Raw genomic sequence first — 21,981 nt, forward strand, 5'->3', positions numbered from 1 at the left:
TTTCTGCTGTGAAGCAGTAATGCGTTTCGGTTTGAGGGGCGGGGCAACCGTTGTAACTATACTGAGACCTTAGAACTTATGTCTCAAGGTGGGTGGCGCATTTACGCTGTAGATGTCTATGGGCTCCAGTATCCACTTAAACACCAGGTGGGCTGTGAGCTCGTCCACCCAAATAAGCAATAAAAAAAGTACCACACCCTGCCTATTTCTACCGTGAAGCAGTAATGCGTTTCGCTTTGAAGGTTGGGGTATTAGGGGCGGAGAAGCGCGTCGCCCTCGTCGCGGTCATAGAAGAGGACCTGTAGCTGTCAACCGTCATGGTTACGATGTTCGGCAATAACGCGTCCTGAAAGGCGATGCTCGACTTCTGCGAGTTGACAATCTCACGGAACGAGAGGGCTTTTCCCTCCTCGCACCGATCCGATGCTCTCCCACCAGAATCCATTGGAGACAGTGCACAGAACACCTGTGGAGGTCAAGGCCGCGCGGTGTGCTACCAGCAATCCAGTGGTTACTGGAGCCCATAGACATCTACAACGTAAATGCGCCACCCACCTTGAGATAGGTATAAGTTATAAGTTCTCAGTATGGCTACAACGGCTGCCCCGCCCTCCAAACCGAAACGCATTACTGCTTCACGGCAGAAATAGGCGGGGCGGTGGTACGTACCCGTGCGGACTCACAAGAGGTCCTACCACCAGTCAATTCTTGGGGAGTGGCAGTAACACCTTTGCCCTATCTTGGTTCTGACCTCGAGCAGATCAGACGCTTGGGCGACTGTGCAAGGGAGTCGTTTAGTTGGTAGAGCTTCAAATACCATTCTTGGGCCCGCGGTCTGGTCCCAAAAGCTGCAGACCGTCCAGTACCAAATAACCAACGCACGCCCAAGACGCTGGGACTTCTTAAGAGGTTCGGCCCTCGAACAATATCAAAAAAGGTAAAACTGTAAGCCCCACAGAGGTGGACATAAAACAAACAAATTATATTTGATCATATATTTATATATAACACTTAGATCTTACTTACATTTTAAATGCATAGCCAAAACGAGTGATAACCAAACTATCTTAAACAAAAGCACGATTATACAAATCTAAAACATTACATCCAGAAATGTAATTTAAACAAAAAAAAGGAATCTGGCAACACTTCCATTATAAAAAGTATTGCCAACTTTAAAACCCAGTCCTTTCTTACTAAGTTTAACTAGGAATAGATTTGCTTCTAAGTATGTAGAAGGTAATTTGAGGCACTAAAAATTATTTAATGCAGAGAATTGAACTATCCCCTTTTGACATAAGACATAATATTTTTGCATGTAGGTTTTTTTGTTGTTGTTTGATAAACACTAATGGAATCTCGACTTATAGACTATAATTTTTAATCCATTATTTAATGAAAGGTGAAATTGTTTTTACTGATAACCAATTTTACTTTTTTTTATGAAATTTAAAAATTAAAAAAAAATATTGCTCAATATTAAAATTTTAACCAAAGTTGTATCCTACATTATTTTTTTCGTATATATTATTATACATATTTCGTTAATAAGAATCTTTATCATCGAAGTTACCAACATCATGGCCTTTCTGATGACTAAAGTTACAATTATACAGGGTGATCCTATATAACTATATACAATAAATGGTGATAATTATACTAAACAAGAGGAATTTATAACAATATTATTATAATAATGAGCCTGAACATATCTTATCAACTTAAGAACTGAACCCGCAATGAATGACATCCAAAACGGAATGACCTACGTATTTTGACTTCATTACTGTGTGCGTAGTACGAGTTTTTTTAACGTTCTCGATAACGTAAAAGTTAACTCAAATTTGTATGGAGTTGCAACGTTTGCCTACGTTTGCCGCTAGGGGCGCTGATCCAACTGCATACAAATTTGCGTTAACTTTTACGTTATCGAGAACGTTAAAAACACTGATCACACAGAATCCATTAACGCTTCATAAAATAAAATTACCTTATCACATCCGAGACATACGATTTGAAACATAAACTTTACAGGCAAAGAGATAAGGGTTATTATTGCCTGCTTCGAATTGGAATTTCCGATATTGTCGTTCCAAGCCGCATTCAGTTCACTGACACTCCCTAAGCACTTGAAGTGATTTCCTAAACAACTCCTGCTGTGACCTCGCGTGCTTTATCTCCAATTCCGCTAGTTCTATAAGGCTGAAACAATTAAAGTAAACATGAAAAAAATAAAAAATTTAATGCCCTTGTAGGCAGACGAGCATACGGCCCACCTGATGGTGAGTAGTAACCGTCGCCCATGGACTTCAGCAATGCCAGAGGCAGAGCCGAGCCGCTGCCTACCGTTAAGCAATCTCCACAAGCCTCGTTTGAAGAAGGACATGTCGTAACACTCGGGAAAACCGTGAAGCTCATTTCAATTCCGGATCCGAAATTCAAGCCTACAAATCGCGGGAGATTTTTAAAATTTAATTCAATAAACACATAATCTCACTGCCCATCTATCTGACGTGAAGTGGCAGAGGCAGTAGACCTCCGTACATAACCCAATCACCACCTTGATATATGAGGTAAATTGTTTAATACGACCCCCCTCCCAACCCCCCTTTGAAACCGGAACGCAAGTTTCTCAGCAGTAATAGACTGAATAGAATTACCTGTGCGGGCTCACAAGTGAAGCGAGCGAGAAAGAGAGATATAAAGAGAGGGACCTATACATTATTGTACACCAAAACATAACTAACATCTAGAATCCGTCAACAGGTAGGTCCAATTCGTGCAACTGGAAATCTCTTCCGAACTAACTATACTGAGACCTTATAACTTATATCTCAAGGTGGGTGGCGCATTTACGTTGTAGATGTCCATGGGCTCCAGTAACCGCTTAACACACCTGGGCTGTGAGCTCGTCCACACATGTAAGCAATAAAAAAATGAACAAGAAGAGGCCACTACCACAAGCAGCTCCGAATGTTATAAACAAACCTTTTCCTGAAGGCGGCCACCCGTCTGGTCCTGAAGTCGATGAGCTCCTCCCTGGCCCTCGCGGACAGCTGCTCGAATTTAGCGCACGCCTCCGCCTGACCTTGTTCGGCCTGGAAGCAGATAATACGACAGGTGCATTAAGCATTTTCGGGTAAGTCTACCCTCCTCTTGAGACTTTTTTTATTATTATTATTTCTTAGATGGTTGGACGAGCTCACAGCCCACCCAGTGTTAAGTGATTACTGGAGCCCATAGACATCCAAATGTTTACGATTGACTTCCACGGTGAAGGAATAACATCGTGTAATAAAAATCAAACCCGCAAAATTATAATTTGCGTAATTACTGGTGGTAGGACCTCTTGTGAGTCCGCACGGGTAAGTACCACCGCCCCGCTTATTTCTGCCGTGAAGCACTAACGCGTTTCGGTTTGAAGGGTGGGGCAGCCGTTGTGACTATACTGAGACCTTAGAACTTATATCTCAAGGTATGTGGCGCATTTACGTAGTAGATGTCTATGGGCTCCAGTAACCACTTAACACCAGGTGGGCTGTGAGCTCGTCCACGCATCTAAGCAATAAAAAAAAAAACATCTACGACGTAAATGTGTCACCCACCTTGAGATATAAGTTCTAAGGTCTCAAGTATAGTTACAACGGCTGCCCCACCCTTCAAACCGAAACGCATTACTGCCTCTTGTAGGACCTCTTGTGAGTCCGCGCGGGTAGGTACCACCACTCTGCCTATTTCTGCCGTGAAGCAGAATACTGTTACAATTAAAAATAAACAAAATATTACATTTGAATTTGGAATCTGTAATTTTTATATGATTGCTCATTGAGTTTTCTCATTTTGGCACTAATACATTGTACAATATTTTGCGATATAAAAATGGAGTGGGGTGATAAAGAGAACCGAATCACTGTGATTGCATTACACAAAGTAGATATGGAGCCAAATGCAATTTTTAAAACTCTCCATACGCTTCGTATTAGTAAAATGTTTGTGTACCGGGCTATTAATAGGTGCAATGAGACCTCCTCTGTTTGTGACAGAAAAAGATCTGGCCGTCCACGTAGTGTTCATATGAAAAAGGTGGTCAAAGCAGTTAGGGAAAGAATTCGAAGAAATCCTGTCCAAAAGCAAAAGATTTTATCTCGGGAGATGAAGATAGCACCTAGAACCATGTCGCGTATTTTAAAAGATGACTTAGGTCTTGCAGCCTATAAGTACTGGTCATTTCTTAACTGTTAATTTAAAAGAGAATAGGGTGGTAAAATCGAAACAACTACTGAAGCGGTACGCAAAGGGAGGTCATAGAAAATTTTTGTTTACGGATGAGAAAATTTTTACAATTGAGCAACATTTTAACAAACAAAATGACCGTATTTATGCTCAAAGCTCTTAGGAAGCTTCTCAATTAGTCGACAGAGTGCAACGTGGGCACTTTCCGACTTCAGTGATGGTTTGGAGGGGTATTAGCTATGAAGGAGTGACTGAGCTATACTTTTGTGAAAAAGGTATCAAAACATCGGCACAAGTGTATCAAGATACCATTCTTGAGAAGGTAGTGAAGCCCCTTAACAACACCATGCTCAATAATCAAGAATGGTCCTTCCAGCAAGGCTCGGCGCCAGGTCATAAAGCTCAGTCTACGCAGTCTTTGTTGGAAACGAACGTTTCGGACTTCATCGGAGCTGAAGACTGGCCGTCGTCTAGTCCCGATCTTAATCCGCTGGATTATGATTTATGGTCAGTTTTAGAGAGTACGGCTTGCTCTAAACGCCATGATAATTTGGAGTCCCTAAAACAATCCGTACGATTGGCAGTGAAAAATTTTCCGATGGAAAGAGTGCGTGCTTCTATTGATAACTGGCCTCAACGTTTAAAGGACTGTATTGCAACCAATGGAGACCACTTCGAATAAGCTTTTTATACTTTAAATTGTTTTATATTTATGTATTAAACTAATACACTGTAAAAGCAATAAATGTTATTTGCAATAGAATTTTTTTTTCCCTTTGTCTCAGTATTTATGGCAAGACTAGGTACTGTTAGTTGTTTATTCCTTTAGCTTCCTTTAGTTAGTCTGACAAACGTAAAAATGGTTTTTTTTAATAAAAAATTACGGTAGTTCGAACAATATTCAAACGTCCACGTATAACGCCTACGTAAGTACTCGATACGTCAGAAATACGCGAGATTAAGGAACATAACAAAATACTAGTGATATTAATTAATTTAAAAATAAAAAAAGATGAAATATAAAAGACGTCACATGAATTTGCTGTAGTGGGGTGCCAGTGAATTTGGTGGAAATTCGATAGAGAAACGAACACTAGAGATATAGATATATAACTGCTGGACGGTTAATCATGTTGAGTTTACGCGAGCAACGTGCGTTCGTCTCGGTGTTGTTGCCTCGACTGGCGACCGGTTTAGGTCACCGCAGCATTCACTGTACATTCGTTTGAATGGCCTGTCTCATCAAGTGTCAAGTGAAGTAGTCTCAATTCATATTATTCACATAGTAAACAAATAGAACATATTTACCTCTTGCACCTCCAGCGGCTGTGTCGCATGAACAAAATAGCGGTGTGTTAAATATATATTATGTATATATATTAAAAAAATTATTGGTGCGCGTGCACCTCGTGAAAGAAGTGAAACTTCTTTGGCGATGTGCAGTGTTATGGTTTTTTGAATTTTTCATCCTTAAATCAAATTTCTCTTGTAATAAGGAACGCTGTGTATGAGAGAATCGACCTAGCTCACTTTGTCCTTTCCCTCTCTCCACGGTCGAGTGGTTCGCGAGACGCTCTGTCTATTTTCTCACTCTCGCTCTTCCTAAATCGTATCTTTTCTCTCTAGCCGTAACGAATCTGTCGCGAGTCAAATTTTACTCTCAACGCGCCTAAAGAAGTTTCACTTCAAAAAGTGCTTATGTTAATGTTCTTGAAATTAAAACTAAAGATCGTGCGCGGTGTAGGAAGCTTGAAAGGTGGGTGTCCAGAAGAAAAATAAGTTGTGATAATTGCAATCCTTACACAGAATGTAATGACCGTTTCAAATTCAAACAAAATTAAATTTATTTTTTAATTAAATACTTTTTAGGGTTTTTTCTTTGACGGTTTCCTTTTGTAGGAAAATAATTACATATATTATGTGACTGTGACAGCTGTCAAAAAACGATGGAGGGTAGAAGTAATGAACATAATCTCAGTTTTTTTTTTTATTTATTGCTTAGATGGGTGGACGAGCTCACAGCCCACCTGGTGTTAAGTGGTTACTGGAGCCCATAGACATCCACAACGTAAATGCGCCACCCACCTTGAGATATAAGTTCTAAGGTCTCAAATAAGTTACAGTCAGTGTATAAGGGAGTCAATTACGGTGGCGCCACAGTAGCAAGTCGACGGATTTTAAAAACATAGCCATAAACTATAACACTAGAATAATAAATTAAGTTTGGAAAGAAACACTTCCTACCTAAACAATAATAAAATAAATAGTTGAAATTTCAAATGCTGCATAATTTTTAACTATGCAAATAATGAAAAAATAATAAATTTTTCAATCCGGCACACTTCACTTTGTTCAAAACTGCTGTATTCCTATCATTACCACTTCCTACAGAACCGCTATTTAGTTTAACTAAAAAAGTGATCATCAATACAGAATATTGACAAATTGACAATAAGTACCTGACCGATGTCACCTCAATTATATACTAGTTATTATTGTCAGCTTAATTAGCAGCAGCTCTTTCGACAACTTGCTGTTTACAAGTGAACAGTATTTTATTGTCCTCCATATTATTGTCCCCCCTTCTTAATACGGTACTCCTTACTTCTACCCTCCATAGACAGAAATAAAATCATGAGACCATATTGTGAACTGCTTAATGAAATTTACAAGATAAGTTTGCATACAAGAGTCCCGAGCAACATTTCGACAGTTGACACTGATATTGACACCATCCCTCCCTCCCTCCCCTCCCGTCCCCTTATCGTACATCAATATTACACTTACAGCGTGAACATCTTTATTCTTCGCTCTCGCCTTCTCCAAGTTCCTGTTGGCTGCTTCGTAGGCAGCTAGACACCTGAACGAGGTAATATTCGGCATTACGTCATCGTTCAGTTTTATGCTGACGTCACAACTTTGTGACCCACCTTGAGACATGAGGTCGACATCTCAGTTGTATCGAATAACGATCCATTCGAAGACGACAAATGAAGTCGTTGTGGCCTAAAGGATAAGACGTCCGATGCGTTCGTATGTAGCGATGCACCGGTGTTCGAATCCCGCTGGCGAGTACCTATTTTTCTAATGAAATACGTACTTGACAAATGCTCACGATTGACTTCCACGGTGAAGGAATAACATCGTGTAATAAAAATCAAACCCGCAAAATTATAATTTGCGTAATTACTGGCGGCAGGACCTCCTGTGAGTCCGCGCGTGTAGGTACCACCACCCTGCCTATTTCTGCCGTGAAGTTGTAGTGCCTTTTGAAGGGTGGGGCGGCCGTTGTACTGTTCAAGACCTCAAAACTTATATCTCAAGGTAGGTGGCGCCATTTACGTTGTAGATGTCTATGGACTCTACATAAGCAGCAAAACAAACTACGAAGAACATCTTTAAATCGCGCGACTGCTTCGCCGCAGAAGCAGGCAGTACGGTGATACCCACCCGGGCGTGCTTCCAACACCCCCAGTATCCACATCCAACTCCTGCGCGCAAACGGAGGTCCGGCTCCAACGACCTCTTCACCGGAAGCACGAGAACATTCTCCCACACAATCAAGGAAAGAACAGCCGTCTACCTGAGTCTCCTCACGAGCACCGCTTTCGCTGCGTGAGCGTCTCTCATGTAGTACCGGAGAGTGTCCGCCAGCTTCAGGTCCTGGTCGGACGCCATGCGACCCTCGATTTTCTGATAACACAAATGGTTCATCAACATACGTGCACTAGATGGAAGAAGGAGTGGCTTACGTAATCACTCCGAGTGACAGGCAGTGGTTTGTGGACATCAATGACAAATACAGTTCAACCTTGTTTGAATAAAAACATGATAATGCAGTGGAAAATTCCCTTCAGGACCATATTTTATTGCTCAGGTGGACGTGGAGCTCACAGCCCACCTAATGTTAAATGGTTACTGGAGCCCACAGACATCTACAACATAAATATAGTTACAACTTAAGTATAGTTACAACGGCTGCCCCACCCTTCAAACCGAAACGCATTACTTATGGTGCAGGGAATCAACTTATGATTGAGTACAATCAAATCGTCCTTGGTATTTTGGTCAATGGATATCAGAAGGGACGCGTGTAGTTTCAACATACACTTCTATTCAACTAAGTCGTAAGGGTGATAAAATATTACTTTAAGAGATTTGGTCCGGGACGAGCTAATAAAAATGTGTTAAAAGAAAATCTTACCCGGCACTTGTCAAATGTCTCGGAGGCCTTCGTGAGGAACCTCTCCATGGGAGGCTGCTCTCTGGTCGCGAGCTGAGTTATGCAAGACGACAGCTTGATGTGAGCGTCCGCCACTTCTGCGTAGCGGAACAGAGACGAGTGGAGTGGAATGTTTAATAAATATTTAAATTTTGTTACTTTAAATATTGATTGTTTTAATTTATGCGGTCCTTGTAATAATATTGGGTAAAGCTTACTGTCTTGCGATCTAAATATTAAAGTTTACATTGAATTTGGGCCCAGACAAGGATATTTAAAAAAAATTATTAGTCACAATAGCTCCATATGTAGTTTAACTTCTTTATAGCCTGTGTGTCCAGTACAATTAAACCTTCGAGGACTTTTTGGCGGGAACACGAGGAGTGAAGTTGTGTGATTTGTTTTATTTTGTCTATTTAGTGTTTCTTCAGGTTTAAATGCGTAATAATGGTGGTTTATTAACTGTTTAATATCTGTGAAAGTGTACAAATGTGGGGAAAATGAAACAAAGCCACTGGACGTAACTTCTCGTGATCCTACAAAAAGTCCACTGAAAAAGTCTCAGTAAATGACCACCATTTTATACTGATGATGTCATCCCATATCATCTTTTTTTTTTATTGCCCTTGTAGGCAGACGAGCATACGGCCCACCTGATGGTGAGTGGTTACCGTCGCCCATGGACTTCAGCAATGCCAGGGGCAGAGCCAAGCCGCTGCCTACCGCTTGATCATCTTATCTAAATTCATTTAATTTCATCCCAGTTGATTATTGTCTCAAATTAACCATCTTCATTTCATTTCATTTCACTTCATATTAGCATTTTTCGTAAAAGTAAGAATATAAATTAAAATTAGACATGAGTTAAAGGTCTTAGTTACCAGGTCATAAAATCCCTTAAAAAAAACACCTTCGATGGTGCGGATGTGACGTCAGGCTTTCATCATGAACGTATTTAATATCAACAGTAGATAACAGTATATTTTTATTATAAGTAATGATTGTTGTGCACGCAATTATCACCTTTGTGCTTCGACGTCATACGGTCGACTTTAGCGACTGCCTCCTTGAGGTGCGAGTAGTATTCTTGCAGAAACGACGTCTCCTGCTCGAAGAAGTCGTTCACGTCTCGCACGGTCGCCCCGAGGTATATCTCATCAGTGGTTGTTGTCATTGACCGAACCTAAAAAATTTGAAACAAATAAGTCCTGTCATTTATATATAAGGTTAAACATTGTATATATCAAAAGTGACTTTGACGAGCTTTTTTGACAGATAAGCCTACAACCCAGGATGGTAGGTAACCCTCACTCCCTGTATAGAGCAGCATAGCATCTAGCTCTAACCTTATTTGAAGAAGGACATGTCATTCCAACATCCTTATTCCTACATAGAACTAGCGTCCTCGAAAATTTTGTCTTCCCAGTAGTAGGATGAGATGTGAGCCTACATGAGTTGGTAGCAGTCTCTTATTGTGAACCAATCATGAATTTCAGTTTAACATTATCGATTATTCCAATGCAATTGTGTTTTAGATATAATATTTCAAGATATTTCATACTTCAGATAACGTAATATAGTCTTCTCGCATTAAAACTGTATAATCTCAAAACTTACTAATTTTACAGGAGAGTATTTAAAGGTTTAACATGTGATATTTATTTTTTTTTTACCAGTTACATTATCTGTCTTTTAAAGTAAGATAAAATTATGTATTAATTTTTTTAATAGTAGTCAAAATATAGGTAAGCTAAGAAAAAAAAAAAGACTAAAACTAAACTACGCTCTTTTGACAGTATTTATGAGAAAAATACTGGTGATACCAAATTATTCCGTATATTAATTAACTCAATTTTGAATATTTTTGGAAATTGTACACTTTCAATGCGAAAAGACGATATTTCTTTACTCACCAGTCCACCAATGAGGTCCATCTTGCCTCTTGGCTTGGCACAGAGATCCTGTTCGTACTCCAGGAATACCCTGAGATGAGAATCCCTGCGGAAGACAGGATGAGCAGCCAGGCGCTGGAGGAATACTTCGTGCATCGCCACCGTCTTCTTAAAGGTCGCCAGGTACTCGCTGGTAGAAGCAAGAATAGTGCACTGTTAATATTTTGAAGTCATTATAGAATTCTGGCACCATTGTCCTCAATAAATATGTCATTGAAATGTTTATTCATAAGCCTCAGCATAATGATACGAAATGAAATGTGTCCCCGTCGGACGGATTCCTTTTGTTTGTTTTAAGTTAATTTTATACAAAAGTATAGGTCTTTTATTTCACGATTGAGGCACTACGAAGTCTGCCGGGTCAACTAGTAAGAAATAAAACCGACCCTCCAAAAAGTCTTATAAATTATTTGTGGTACAAAATCGCACATTTTTAGGTTCAAATTCTTCACTTACTCTTCCAACTCCTCCTTCATCTTGAGGAACTCTTCTCTAGTGAGGGCTCCTTCCCCCTCGCCCAGTCGCTGTAGCTTCTCGCGGGAGGCATCGAAATCAGGACGAGGAGGTGCTGGAGGGATCTGTATAAAAAATATTTGCATCACAATATACTCCTTTACTGAGACTATTTGATAAACCAGTACCAATACATATAACAAACAAGTAGTGCCCAGTGTCTGTACATTGAAGAAAAGTAATAAAAGTAGATATCGGTACTCCCCTAAAGAAGTAGTAGAATATAAACCAGTTTTATTTGTTTGTTTGTTGGTACACACCTTCACAACTACAGAACACATTTACATTTACTATGATGATAGAATTATCAAATAAAGTTTACTATAGATATGTTATAAGACAAGTTTAATGTCAAACAAAATTTTTAAAAATGAAAAATTTCTTGTAGACTATGAATAGAAATATATTTTTGCCTAACAGAAATGTATTGTACTAGCGACCCGCCCTCGCTTCGCTTCGGAAACATTAAAACACACATGAAACCAAAAAAAAAAAAAACTTAAAAAAAAGTAGCCTATGTTCATCAGGGACAATGTCGGCTTTTAATGGAAAAAGAATTTTTCAAATCGGTCCAGTCGGAACCTATTCGAAACAAACAAACAAACAAATCTATCCTCTTTATAATATTATTATATTATATAAGTATAGAAAAATAAATATGGTAAGTTATGTTAAAAAAATTTGATAACAAAATAATTGAGAGTTTTGCAAAACATTTTGTTGGCAAAAATAGCTTAAGGTGGGCACATAGGTATAGGCTTTGCAATTAATAAATTTTAAACAGAAATATTACTATAATTTGCATTCCAAAGAGTGTTATTTAATAACAAAAATATCTTACTATATAACCAGCATATTCTTCATTCTCTTCATAACGGTCATGTAGCCAGACAAACTCTTCATGCTGACGTACTACTATGAACTCTGATTTTTGGAACTCCGGTAAAGTTGTTTTGGTGTGAACAGTGAACTTGACTTTTTCTTTTTCGCTTAGAGCATCTGATATGTCTACCTATTAGAAAGATTAATTTACTTATTTTTTTTTTGTTACTATTTAAAGACTGACACCTCAGAACTTAAGCGTGTAAGGCCCGAATTAACAAAATTCAGACATTCAAGACAATAAGTCTCTATTGTACTGCCCATTCCAACTGCAACTTGTTATTAATTCATAGTCGAAACAAGCAAAAGCATAATACTTTTACATGATAACAAACCACGGTAACACCATTTTATCACCAATTGTGGATCATAAAGCTTGACCTTAGAGATATAGTGTCTGTGCATGTCAGCAATACCAAGATGCTTCATTGAGACCTCAATAATAGAAGCAATAAATAAATGATTACTACTAATCTATAGTGAAGCATGAAGTGAAGAGAACTTATGAGGACCCTGTGTACTAATGAGGTACTCTAGGAACATAGTGAAAGCCACCAAGTCCTTTTTTTATTGTCCTTGTAGGCTGAGGAGCTTACAGCCCACCTGATGGTAAGTGGTTACTGTCACCCATGGACTTCAGCAATGCCAGGTGCAGAACCAAGCCGCCGTCTACCATTAAACCATTTTGTATTTTTAGCCTTCAATTTCGAACTGATTATTGTATTACAGAAACAATCAAGATATGAGTCACTTACCAGAAGACTATTATCAGCTAGAGAGACATTCTCATTTGGCTTCTTTTTCTCGACTTTTGTGTCCATGGTAGCTGGGGCTGGATCAGCCACTGGAACAGTTGACAAAGGGTCCTGCGATGAATCTTCCACACAGTCCTGCTGGAAAAAAAAAGTTGTTTTTATGAAAAATAATTTTTAAATCATAAGTTTATTAACGTTTGTTGCCATGTCATGTACACTTGTCTTTAAAACAATTTATATTACCGGCTCCATATCACTAAGGATGAATAGATCTGCTGTGTAAATTATTATCTGATATTTCCGTTTTATGTGGGTGTACCTATTAAAGTTGTTTTATTGACCTTGTAGGCAGACGAGCACGGCCCACCTGATTGTGAGTGGTTATCGTCACCCATGGACGTCAGCATCCGATCTGCCTACCGTTAACTAGACAAGCCTCGTTTGAATTACATATCATAAAATTCATGTACTTAATAGAGGTACAGGATTGACGGTAAGATATATTACAAGCTCTCAAAGGTACATAAAATCATCTATCCTATTTCCTAATATCTAATATATATTTATATGAGGAAAAAAACAAAATTATTCTCCCGTATTGAATATTGATTAAAACATCATTTATATTCTATTCCAGGAGTATTCTCAGTACATTAATAATGGTTTTTTTTTTTTTTTAATGGGAATCTGCCTATACTTTCAGCAATTTCTGCCAGTGTCGTGTTATGGCTACACATGGAATATTGTCGAGCTATTTAAACACACTTTATATTATGAAAAGTATCCAATTTTGGCAATAATAATGGTGCCTGGGACTACTCGTTATTTGACGTTATTACGAAACCTGTTTGTTATTTAAAATTAAACTTCGACCAAAGAAAACAAAGAATCAATTTGTAATATAATTACAATCCACGTCACATCTAAATTACCGTTTAAAATACACCTTAATGGCGGAGAAAACTAAGTGTTTTAGATAATTGAACACTTTAACAGCATAAAAATTGGATATGATTAATAATAACCGAGATATGCACGGATTTTTATTATCTTTTTACTATTATCAACGGCAACGCCCCCTGTGCGAATATATTTTTTAGAATACATCGTTTAAAATCTCCTTTACCAATAATACAGATGAAACTCACCATCATATTGTAAAAGAAAGGGATTGTACGGTTTAAAATTAGAATATTGAAGGAATTTTCGTAATTTAAGCACAAAACAAGGAAAAGCGAGTCTACCGAACGAAACAAATTGTTGGTTTTAATTTAATCATTTAGTGATTGTCAAAAGTCGATTTCAAAACATAGACCTATATAGTAGGGACACGACATATTGTTCTATACGTACAATTGCTTATATAAATAGCACCCATTTTGAAAGCACATACATAAACATATATCTATCTCGTTCTTGCTCAGCACTTTAACTCGCAGGAAAACAATATAACAGTATTTCAGTGCGTACATAAAATGAAACATGAATATACGTAAATATCTCCGTCTCCGTCTAATGAGGCCGAAAATCCGCCATGTTTAGCGCGCCAAATGTCATTGTCACGTCAGTTCGGCCGTCTGTTTTGGGTTGTACATTATTTATTGACTTTGATGTCGATTTAATATGATTGATTATATAAAATTTCATAATTTATCATGCTTAAAACATACAAAAATAATAATTAAAACGTATTTTATAGGATCTCAAGAAAGTCGATGCCCGCCATGTTTTGTGGCCAGATGACGTCACAGTGGCACGAAATTTTGGCTGACGTTTCATTTCCATAGGTTTCCTACTTCATTGTTTCAAAACACCTCAGTGACAGTAGGTAATTTATTTTTTTAGTGCTATCTACGGCCATGGTTGTTTATTTTTTTAGGCTCTCCTGATTTTTTTTTGTTTTCAAGGAAATCGGCTGCGAATAATATCTGCGAATGCGAATAATGTCTACGAACTCTCCGATATACTATACTAATACAATATTAAACAAAACAATATTAAAAGTTAAAGGACGAAATTGTTGATGATATTGCTGACAATCATAGCGGAGAGAGTTTTTAATCAATGCTGCATTTGAAAAGGACAGCTGAACACACAGTTTTTTGTTTTATCACTCTCGCCTTAGAAACTTCGCATAAAAATAAGCCACGAACCAGTTAACGAATGATGTCACTAGCAACTTCATACTATACTGAATACCTTAGAGCTCATATCTCAAGGTGAGTGGCAGCGTTTACCTTGTACATGTCTACAGGCTCCCGTAACCACTTAGCATCAGGTGGGCCGTGACCTCGTTCACCCATCAAATGCAATTAAATAAACAATAGTCTTGTTTAATTGAGTTTCCTCAATTATTTAGAAAACCTCTATCAATATGTAGTGCTTGGAATACTTTGGACTAGGTTGAATTAATTTATTGATTGGAGATTAAAAGCATGCGTGCAAAAATGGAACAGAGCTTATAATAAACTACTAAAAAAGTAGAATGTCTAAGAATTTCACCCCGAACCGTTAAGCATTTATGTTAAGCATTTTACCATTAAGCAACTGTTATTTGTAGGCGGCTTGGCTCTGCCTCTGGTATTACTGATGTCCATGAGCGACGGTAATCACTCACCGTCAGGTGGGCCGTATGATCGTCTGCCTACAAGGACAATAAAAAATCTAGATCATGTAAAACTCAGGGAATCTTTCGCTTCGTGAAGCGAAATCAATAACGCAAAATTTACAAAGTAGAGTTTAATAAATGAGATTTTTTTCCTAAATTTGGTTTTACCGTATTATTATTTTACAAATATTTACTACTGGTAAAGAAGTTGACGGAAGAGTCCATTTCAATCCTGTTGGGCGTTTCGATAGTACACTTTATGGGTTCATAGAATATCTGACGATCAACACTGATGTATTTCGGCAATACTTGAATTATATAAAAAGTCTATTCCCGCCACCTACTATATTATCGAAAATAAAAGTTTTGAAGTAATTATCAAATATTTCTAAGTAACATATGAAATCAAAACCATAACAATAACGATGAAGTCAAAAGATTTGAAGTGAATGGCGCTACCAAGTTAAACAGTACTTCATAAGTTAAAATTATCACTTCCACGGCGTGTAGGTACACGTGTTTTCATTTGGCCTGAGCTTAAATCTCCGTTTCATTACCTGTTCTTATTTTTTACTGTTCGCTCCTACAGAAGATCATAACTATTTGTGATTTTCCTTCATGGTGTTCAGTCATGGGTTATATTGTTCTTGTGGTATAGACTACTACTAGCCGCTTTCTCTACCTATTTGATCTGAACATCTCGGTGACTGGTGTTCTGCCTATAGCACGAATGCCTTCAAAATTATGAGCTTTCCTAATACGCTATGTTATTGATTTATTACTCAGTTTTATTACGCAGTTTTGTGGCTGCAGAAGCTAAACGCACGAAGCAGGGGTTACATCTCGCGTTCAATTTCTAACGCTTAGCTCTCGGGTCGCGGGTTTGAATCCTGCCAAGGGAAGATATTTGTATGATAAATATAAATGTCTTTTCCAGGGTTATGGATGTATATTAAATATATGTGTATAATAAAAATCTTACATTTATTTCCGATATCTGGTACCTGTAACACAAGTTCTTTATGAACTTATCACGGGACCAGCTAACGTGGCGTGATTGTTAGTAAAATATTATATTAAAAAAATATTTATTTGATCGATGAAGTGACCTCAACAGAAGCCAAAAACAGTAAGGGCAGTGGTAGTTATGAGTAAATTGATAGTCGCCCCATGGGGCATAAGACAATTTGTCAAACGATCGACACCGATAGACATCCAAAATTTGCCTAAACCTGCCATTAACATGTATGACTCCTTACATATTACATCTTGAAATGCTCGCTGGAAATGTCAAGGTAATGTTTTATAAACTAAACATTAAGGGATGTGAGTTCTTCAGCTAGCTTTATGTTTGGTAGGAAATAGTTACAGTTATGGCAGCACTGTATTAATAAAAGCAAAGGAGGACTTTTTGGCGGGATCGCAAGGAGTGAAGTTGTGTGATTTGTTTTATTTTGTCTATTTAGTGTTTCTTCAGGTTTAAATGTGTAATAACGGTGGTTTATTAACTGTTTAATATCTGTGAAAGTGCACAAATGTGGGAAAATGAAACAAAGCCGCTGGACGTAACGGCTCGGGATCCTCCAAAAAGTCCACTAAAAAAATTTCAGTAAATAACCATCATTTTACTGAGATTATATTTCATCCCATATCATCTCGTTTCATTTAATTTCATCCCAGTTGATTAATGTCTCAAATTAATCATCTTCATTTCATTTCATTTATCTCCATATTATCATTTTTCATAAAAATAAGAATATAAGTTAAAATAAGACATGATTTAAAGGTCTTAGTTACCAGGTCATAAAATCCCTTAAAAAAAAGCAAAGGAACCGAACGGATGAATGAAAGGAAGTTTAGTAATAAATACTATCTAAAATGTACTAAATTATTTTTCAAATTTTTATGAGAAAAACATTGTTATTTATGAAAAATGGGAACGCAGAAACCTGGAGAATGGGCTAATTCGTTGATAGCGCGTTTCGAAGAACAGGTATTGTACGAACTAACAATAAAAAAAAATTACAAAAGGGTGGGTCCTTTTGGTGTATTTACAAGATATTTAAATTTTGGCTTCTAGAGTACAATATTTTTAGCACAACTTCTTGATTTAAGAAAAATTGCATCTCAGTCACATCTAATACTAGGTTTTCCGTAAAATAGTAATTCGGAACGCCCACACACTGCGCACCTAGTCAAATAAAATCAATATAAATCTTTGTTTATATATGTATTTCGAGCCGAAATCGCGGTTTACATTCTATTACATTATTGATTTTAAATTTAATCGTTTGAAAAAAACCTTGTTTGAATAAGACAAAAATTTAATTCACTATTTAGATCAGCACTGATAATAGTCAAGCTTACAGCCCACATTGTAGTTAGTGTTGAGAATGTATAAAGATACCTTAATGTATTAAAGAGCTGGTTAGTGGTACATTTACAGTCTCTCTGAAGAGTCATGCAGTCAGAATTGCATGGTGCAGATATAGGCAGGACTCTGTCACCAAATTGTTTATACTCACGACATATTCGACCAGAAGTATTTAAAATTTTTTTAGTTGATGTAAATCCAAATAGATGACCAACTAGAGTATCGTTGTGGTGAATGGGGAAGCTGCTGTAGCTGGAAGGGGAAGCTCATGAATACTTACCTGCTGTTAGCATTATGTTCCTCTGACTCCAAATAGACGGTGTCCCAAAGGGAAACCCTTTGAAGCACTTATTCCAAATGTTGTAATCACAGAATGGAACGGACAGCCGAAATATGTTCTTTTAGCACCAATTCTAAACTGCCTTTCATAGACATAACCAACTAATTTCTCGCCAGATCTTCTCAGTCGGTCACAATTCTGATCTAGTGGTACATTCTGCAAGCACTGCTCTTCCTAGGACCAGTGTTAGCAGACTCTCTCAACTTGAGCATATGAGCCTACAGGTCCGCGTACAGTATAGTTATAACTATACAACTTATAGCTTCCCCTCCTTTCAAACCGAAACACATTACTGCTCCACAGCAGAAATAGGTGAAGTGGTGATACTGACCCATGCGGACTCACAAGACGTCCTACATCAAAGTGTTCAAAGTTGGTAGCAACAAATGCTTTTCTATTACTCATGGCTATTACGAATCATTGAAAAATTAAGCAGTAAAATGTTTTTAATGTATATGTTTCTCCTCACAACAGCTCCCTTATAGGACGGGAGCACAGAACCTGCACTCAAGGATTAATGAGGAACAATGTAAAGCATGCCTCGTCCAGATAAGCAGATACCGGTTCTCATTAGTCATTTCAGGGCTGACGAAAATACTGCAGAGAGTAAATGAACTGGTTAGTTCTGATTGGTTTTTCTAAATGACAGTAAACTCTTAGTGTTTACTATTGCATAAGTTCAGTCATTGCGCTAATAATGATTCACATCTGTTTTGCATTTCATTGTATTTCTATTCTGGAATTATATGTATTAATAACTATTTATGTGTTTTAATCTCCTAGTATCAGCCAACATTCACAAGCAGCATCAATAGACCTCAAACAGAGCTGGAGAAGGGCTACCACGATAGTCTTGTGATAGTCCTGGACACACTTGAGATATGCCTCAGCTCACAGCCCAAGGATACTGCCAAATATGATGAAGCAATGAATGTAAAAATTCTGCTTCGGGAAGTCTGTCAGTTTATGGGTGAGTGAATGATATTTTAATTATGACTTGTAAGATAATCTTTTTTTTGTAGCTATTTACTAAGATTTTTATTAACCGTCCGATGTTTAATATTCTGATGGGATTTTAATTTTTGGAGTACTATTACTTCACTGATATTTTAGCATCTATCCTGGAAATATACATCTTAAAAAAAAAAAGATTAATAAATTCTTATTCAGATTAGATGCACAATAATGTTTGTGTAATATATCAGAAACACAATAATGATTGTTTTATATATTAGAAACACAATAATGATTTTGTAATTTTAGATTCACGTAATGAGAATGTGGTGAACAACAATTTATTGAGGCAATTGGCTAGTAAGGTTCTGTTTGCGCTCAGCCTAAACTTCTTCAATGCAGTGTTCAACCGGATCAGTGCTAGACTACAGGTATGATTGTTAAAAGTCATAAGCACTAGCCTGCTTTATTTTTCTGTAAAGCGAAAGTTCGGATCTGCAAACCAGAGTATGAAATAAAGTAACTAAACTGCTTAGTAATTTGTTATACAGGAAAGAACGTCATTAAGCTTCTCATTGTTTAAATTGAAGCCGTCAGCATAAAAGTGACCTAAGCTTACTATAGTAAGTATGGAGATAATGAGGTATGAATTAACTTTTACATGGCTTCGTACCCAAAAACAATTTGTGCAATAATAATGTTTACAAAGCCATCTGTTATCTTTGTGTGTAACTAGGGATAAACCGTTTTTGCATCAAAATTTATTATGTTTTAAATAAATTGCAATATATAAGCACGAATATGAACAATTGTGAGTTAGACCACCTTTAAGCTGACATCCTCAAATAATGTTGACCGAAATTGCTGCTACCAATATACTGTATATTTTTTTTGTAAATATAATCTATATACGTAAATACTCAAAGTGATTACATTTAAGTACCATTTTATTTTAAACAAATCGATGTAATCTGTTTTATTTTCTACAAAACTTCAATGATGGACTTTTTGGCGGGAACGCGAGGAGTGAAGTTGTGTGATTTCTTTTATTTTGCCTATTTAGTGCTTCTTCAGGTTTAAATGTGTAGTAACGGTGGTTTATTAACTGTTTAATATCTGTGAAAGTGCACAAATGTGGGAAAATGAAACAAAGCCGCTGGACGTAACTTCTCGGGATCCTCCAAAAAGTCCACTGAAAAAATCTTAGTAAATGACCACCATTTTACTGAGATTATATTTCATCCCATATCATCTCATTTCATATCATTTAATGTCATCCCAGTTGATTAATGTCTCAAATTAATCATCTTCATTTCATTTCACTCCATAATATCATTTTTCATAAAAATATGAATATAAATTAAAATAAGACATGACTTAAAGGTCTCAGTTACCAGGTCATAAAATCCCATAAAAAAAAACTTCAATGATGTAACAAATGAAAAATTTCGAAATATAAAATGAATTTAAACCTTGCGATGCCTGTAATTACGGTAGAATTTACGCTGAATCGTAGGCCGTAGAGAGTTCACTTTGTACCGACTGCATCTGTATCTATGTACATTATCTGACGTATATACTGCTACTGCGTCAGGGCTATGACCACGATGTGGGTCTTGACCTTCGATAATAAACGCTGCTATTCTTCCCGGGCTGCGCAACATCTTGCTAGTCTGGGACTTGGAGTGTAGATCCCCTTTCACAGCGTCAGACCAGCGGTACTTAGGTGTCTCTACTGGACGCCGTTCCTCCCGCTCACCGGATCCTGGTCCATCCGGAATACAAGCCCGAACCACTTGAGAGCCTCCTATGTTCGCGCGAAGAACCTTAGACCCCAATAAATAATTTTATATTTTTTACCTATGAGTAACGTCATGGAGTCACTGTCTTAAAAACTTTTTATGAAAAACGCAAGCGCATTTTAATTTACTCGACTCATTCAAGAAAATCAATAAGGAAATGAAGCCCATTTGCCGAAACGCTTTCATCTCCCCCAACTACCGTCATCCCTTTGAACTGGCCCTAGCATCTCTCCCAGTATCTTTTGCTCAGCTATGATGAATTTTGCCTCTTCTTTCGCATGCATACAAAAGGATCAGTCTGACCATGGTCTTGATGTTTCTGCCCTAGAAGTTTCTCTATCTCTCTCTAACACGAGAAATAGAGCCAGGTCAAGTTATTATTCATCCTCCAGCCTTCGTAAATTGACAGACGTAACCGGATAACGTGCGGTCAGGTTACTATAAAACTTTATTTAAATTTACCCGCAGGAGCTGTCTTCAAGCTCAGAAGAAAATCCTGATTATACAGACCTAGAATTAATTCAACATATTAACGTCGATATATTAAGATTGATACGATTGTTGCAAGGTATGTAAATATTGCATAAAACATACACGGTTTTCTTTAAGGGCTCATACGTGTGAAGAGTTTTCGGGTACACCTGATATTAAGTGGTTACCGGTGCTTCGTACACATCAATAACTTAAATGCCTTGAGATATAGTTCTAAGTCTCGATTTCTAGTACAGCGCCTGCTTAGTGAGTTTACTGCTCCAATTTTCAAATCAGAGCAGTAGACTCACTAAAAAAATAGGTAGGGCGGTGATACCTACTCGTGCGAGATACCTACCAGTAAATTTACCAATACAATTTTTGTGTGTTTGGTTTTTATTACCCGGTGCTATTCCTTGACATGGTAGTCATCGTGAGCACGTGTTAAATATGTATTTCATTAGACAAAATTGGTAGCTGCCTGTGGGATTCGAACACCGACACAGTTGCATCACTCGATACGATTTTTTACTGGTGGTAGGATCTCGTGTGAGTCCGCGCGGGTTGATACCACCGCCCTGCCTATTTCTGCCATGAAGCAGTAATGCGTTTGAAGGGTGGCAGCCTTTGTAACTATACTGAGACCTTAGAACTTATATCTCAAGGTGGGTGGCGACATTTACGTTGTAGATGTCTATGGTCTCCGGTAACCACTTAACACCAGGTGGGCCGTGAGTCCATCCACCCACCGAAGCAATAAAAAAAAACTTATCCTGTATGCCGCGAAGACTTGTTGGCAGTGGCTTGGACCTGCCCCTGGCATTGCTGACGTCCATGGGCGACGGTAACCGCTCATCAACAGGTGAGCCGTATGC

At 37.7% G+C, this 21,981-nt stretch overlaps 2 protein-coding genes and 1 long non-coding RNA gene across 16 annotated transcripts in view; 2 read left to right on the top strand and 1 right to left on the bottom strand.

Moving 5' to 3' along the window:
- Window positions 1-980: 980 nt before the first annotated feature.
- Window positions 981-14,383, bottom strand: LOC101742411 (sorting nexin-6). Of its 6 annotated transcripts, none has more exons than XM_062675379.1 (12): window positions 14,354-14,383; window positions 13,706-13,872; window positions 12,558-12,692; window positions 11,762-11,932; window positions 10,864-10,985; window positions 10,369-10,537; window positions 9,479-9,638; window positions 8,438-8,553; window positions 7,817-7,926; window positions 7,021-7,093; window positions 2,989-3,098; window positions 981-2,202 (listed from the first exon to the last, which is right to left on the bottom strand). In XM_062675379.1, the coding sequence occupies exons 2-12, from the start codon at window positions 13,709-13,711 to the stop codon at window positions 2,109-2,111; spliced, it is 1,266 nt and encodes a 421-aa protein (XP_062531363.1). In that variant the 5' UTR covers window positions 13,712-13,872; window positions 14,354-14,383; the 3' UTR covers window positions 981-2,108. The 6 variants fall into 6 exon arrangements, with proteins under 6 accessions (XP_062531363.1, XP_062531360.1, XP_062531361.1 ...); XM_062675376.1 differs by having other exon boundaries at window positions 12,558-12,695; XM_062675377.1 differs by having other exon boundaries at window positions 12,558-12,695; window positions 14,370-14,380.
- LOC134201144 (uncharacterized) lies at window positions 14,062-15,043 on the top strand. Its single transcript, XR_009976349.1, has 2 exons — window positions 14,062-14,385; window positions 14,465-15,043. It is a non-coding gene; the product is annotated as an uncharacterized LOC134201144 (long non-coding RNA).
- A 1,547-nt stretch (window positions 15,044-16,590) lies between these two features.
- Window positions 16,591-21,981, top strand: part of LOC101742513 (neurofibromin) — an 87,257-nt gene continuing 81,866 nt past the window's right edge. For 4 of the 9 annotated variants that reach the window (XM_062675374.1, XM_062675371.1, XM_062675367.1 and 1 more), the window contains exons 1-5: window positions 16,843-17,158; window positions 18,354-18,497; window positions 18,663-18,849; window positions 19,143-19,264; window positions 21,104-21,203. In XM_062675374.1, the coding sequence (XP_062531358.1) occupies window positions 17,099-17,158; window positions 18,354-18,497; window positions 18,663-18,849; window positions 19,143-19,264; window positions 21,104-21,203 (613 nt within the window). In that variant the 5' untranslated portion in view covers window positions 16,843-17,098. Of the gene's footprint in view, window positions 16,775-16,842; window positions 17,159-18,353; window positions 18,498-18,662; window positions 18,850-19,142; window positions 19,265-21,103; window positions 21,204-21,981 lie in introns of those variants that run through there. The other 5 variants (XM_062675366.1, XM_062675368.1, XM_062675369.1 and 2 more) reach the window with 2 other exon arrangements.

This window comes from Bombyx mori, chromosome 23 (assembly GCF_030269925.1).
Source record: "Bombyx mori chromosome 23, ASM3026992v2".
NCBI classification, from domain to species: Eukaryota; Metazoa; Arthropoda; class Insecta; order Lepidoptera; family Bombycidae; genus Bombyx; species Bombyx mori.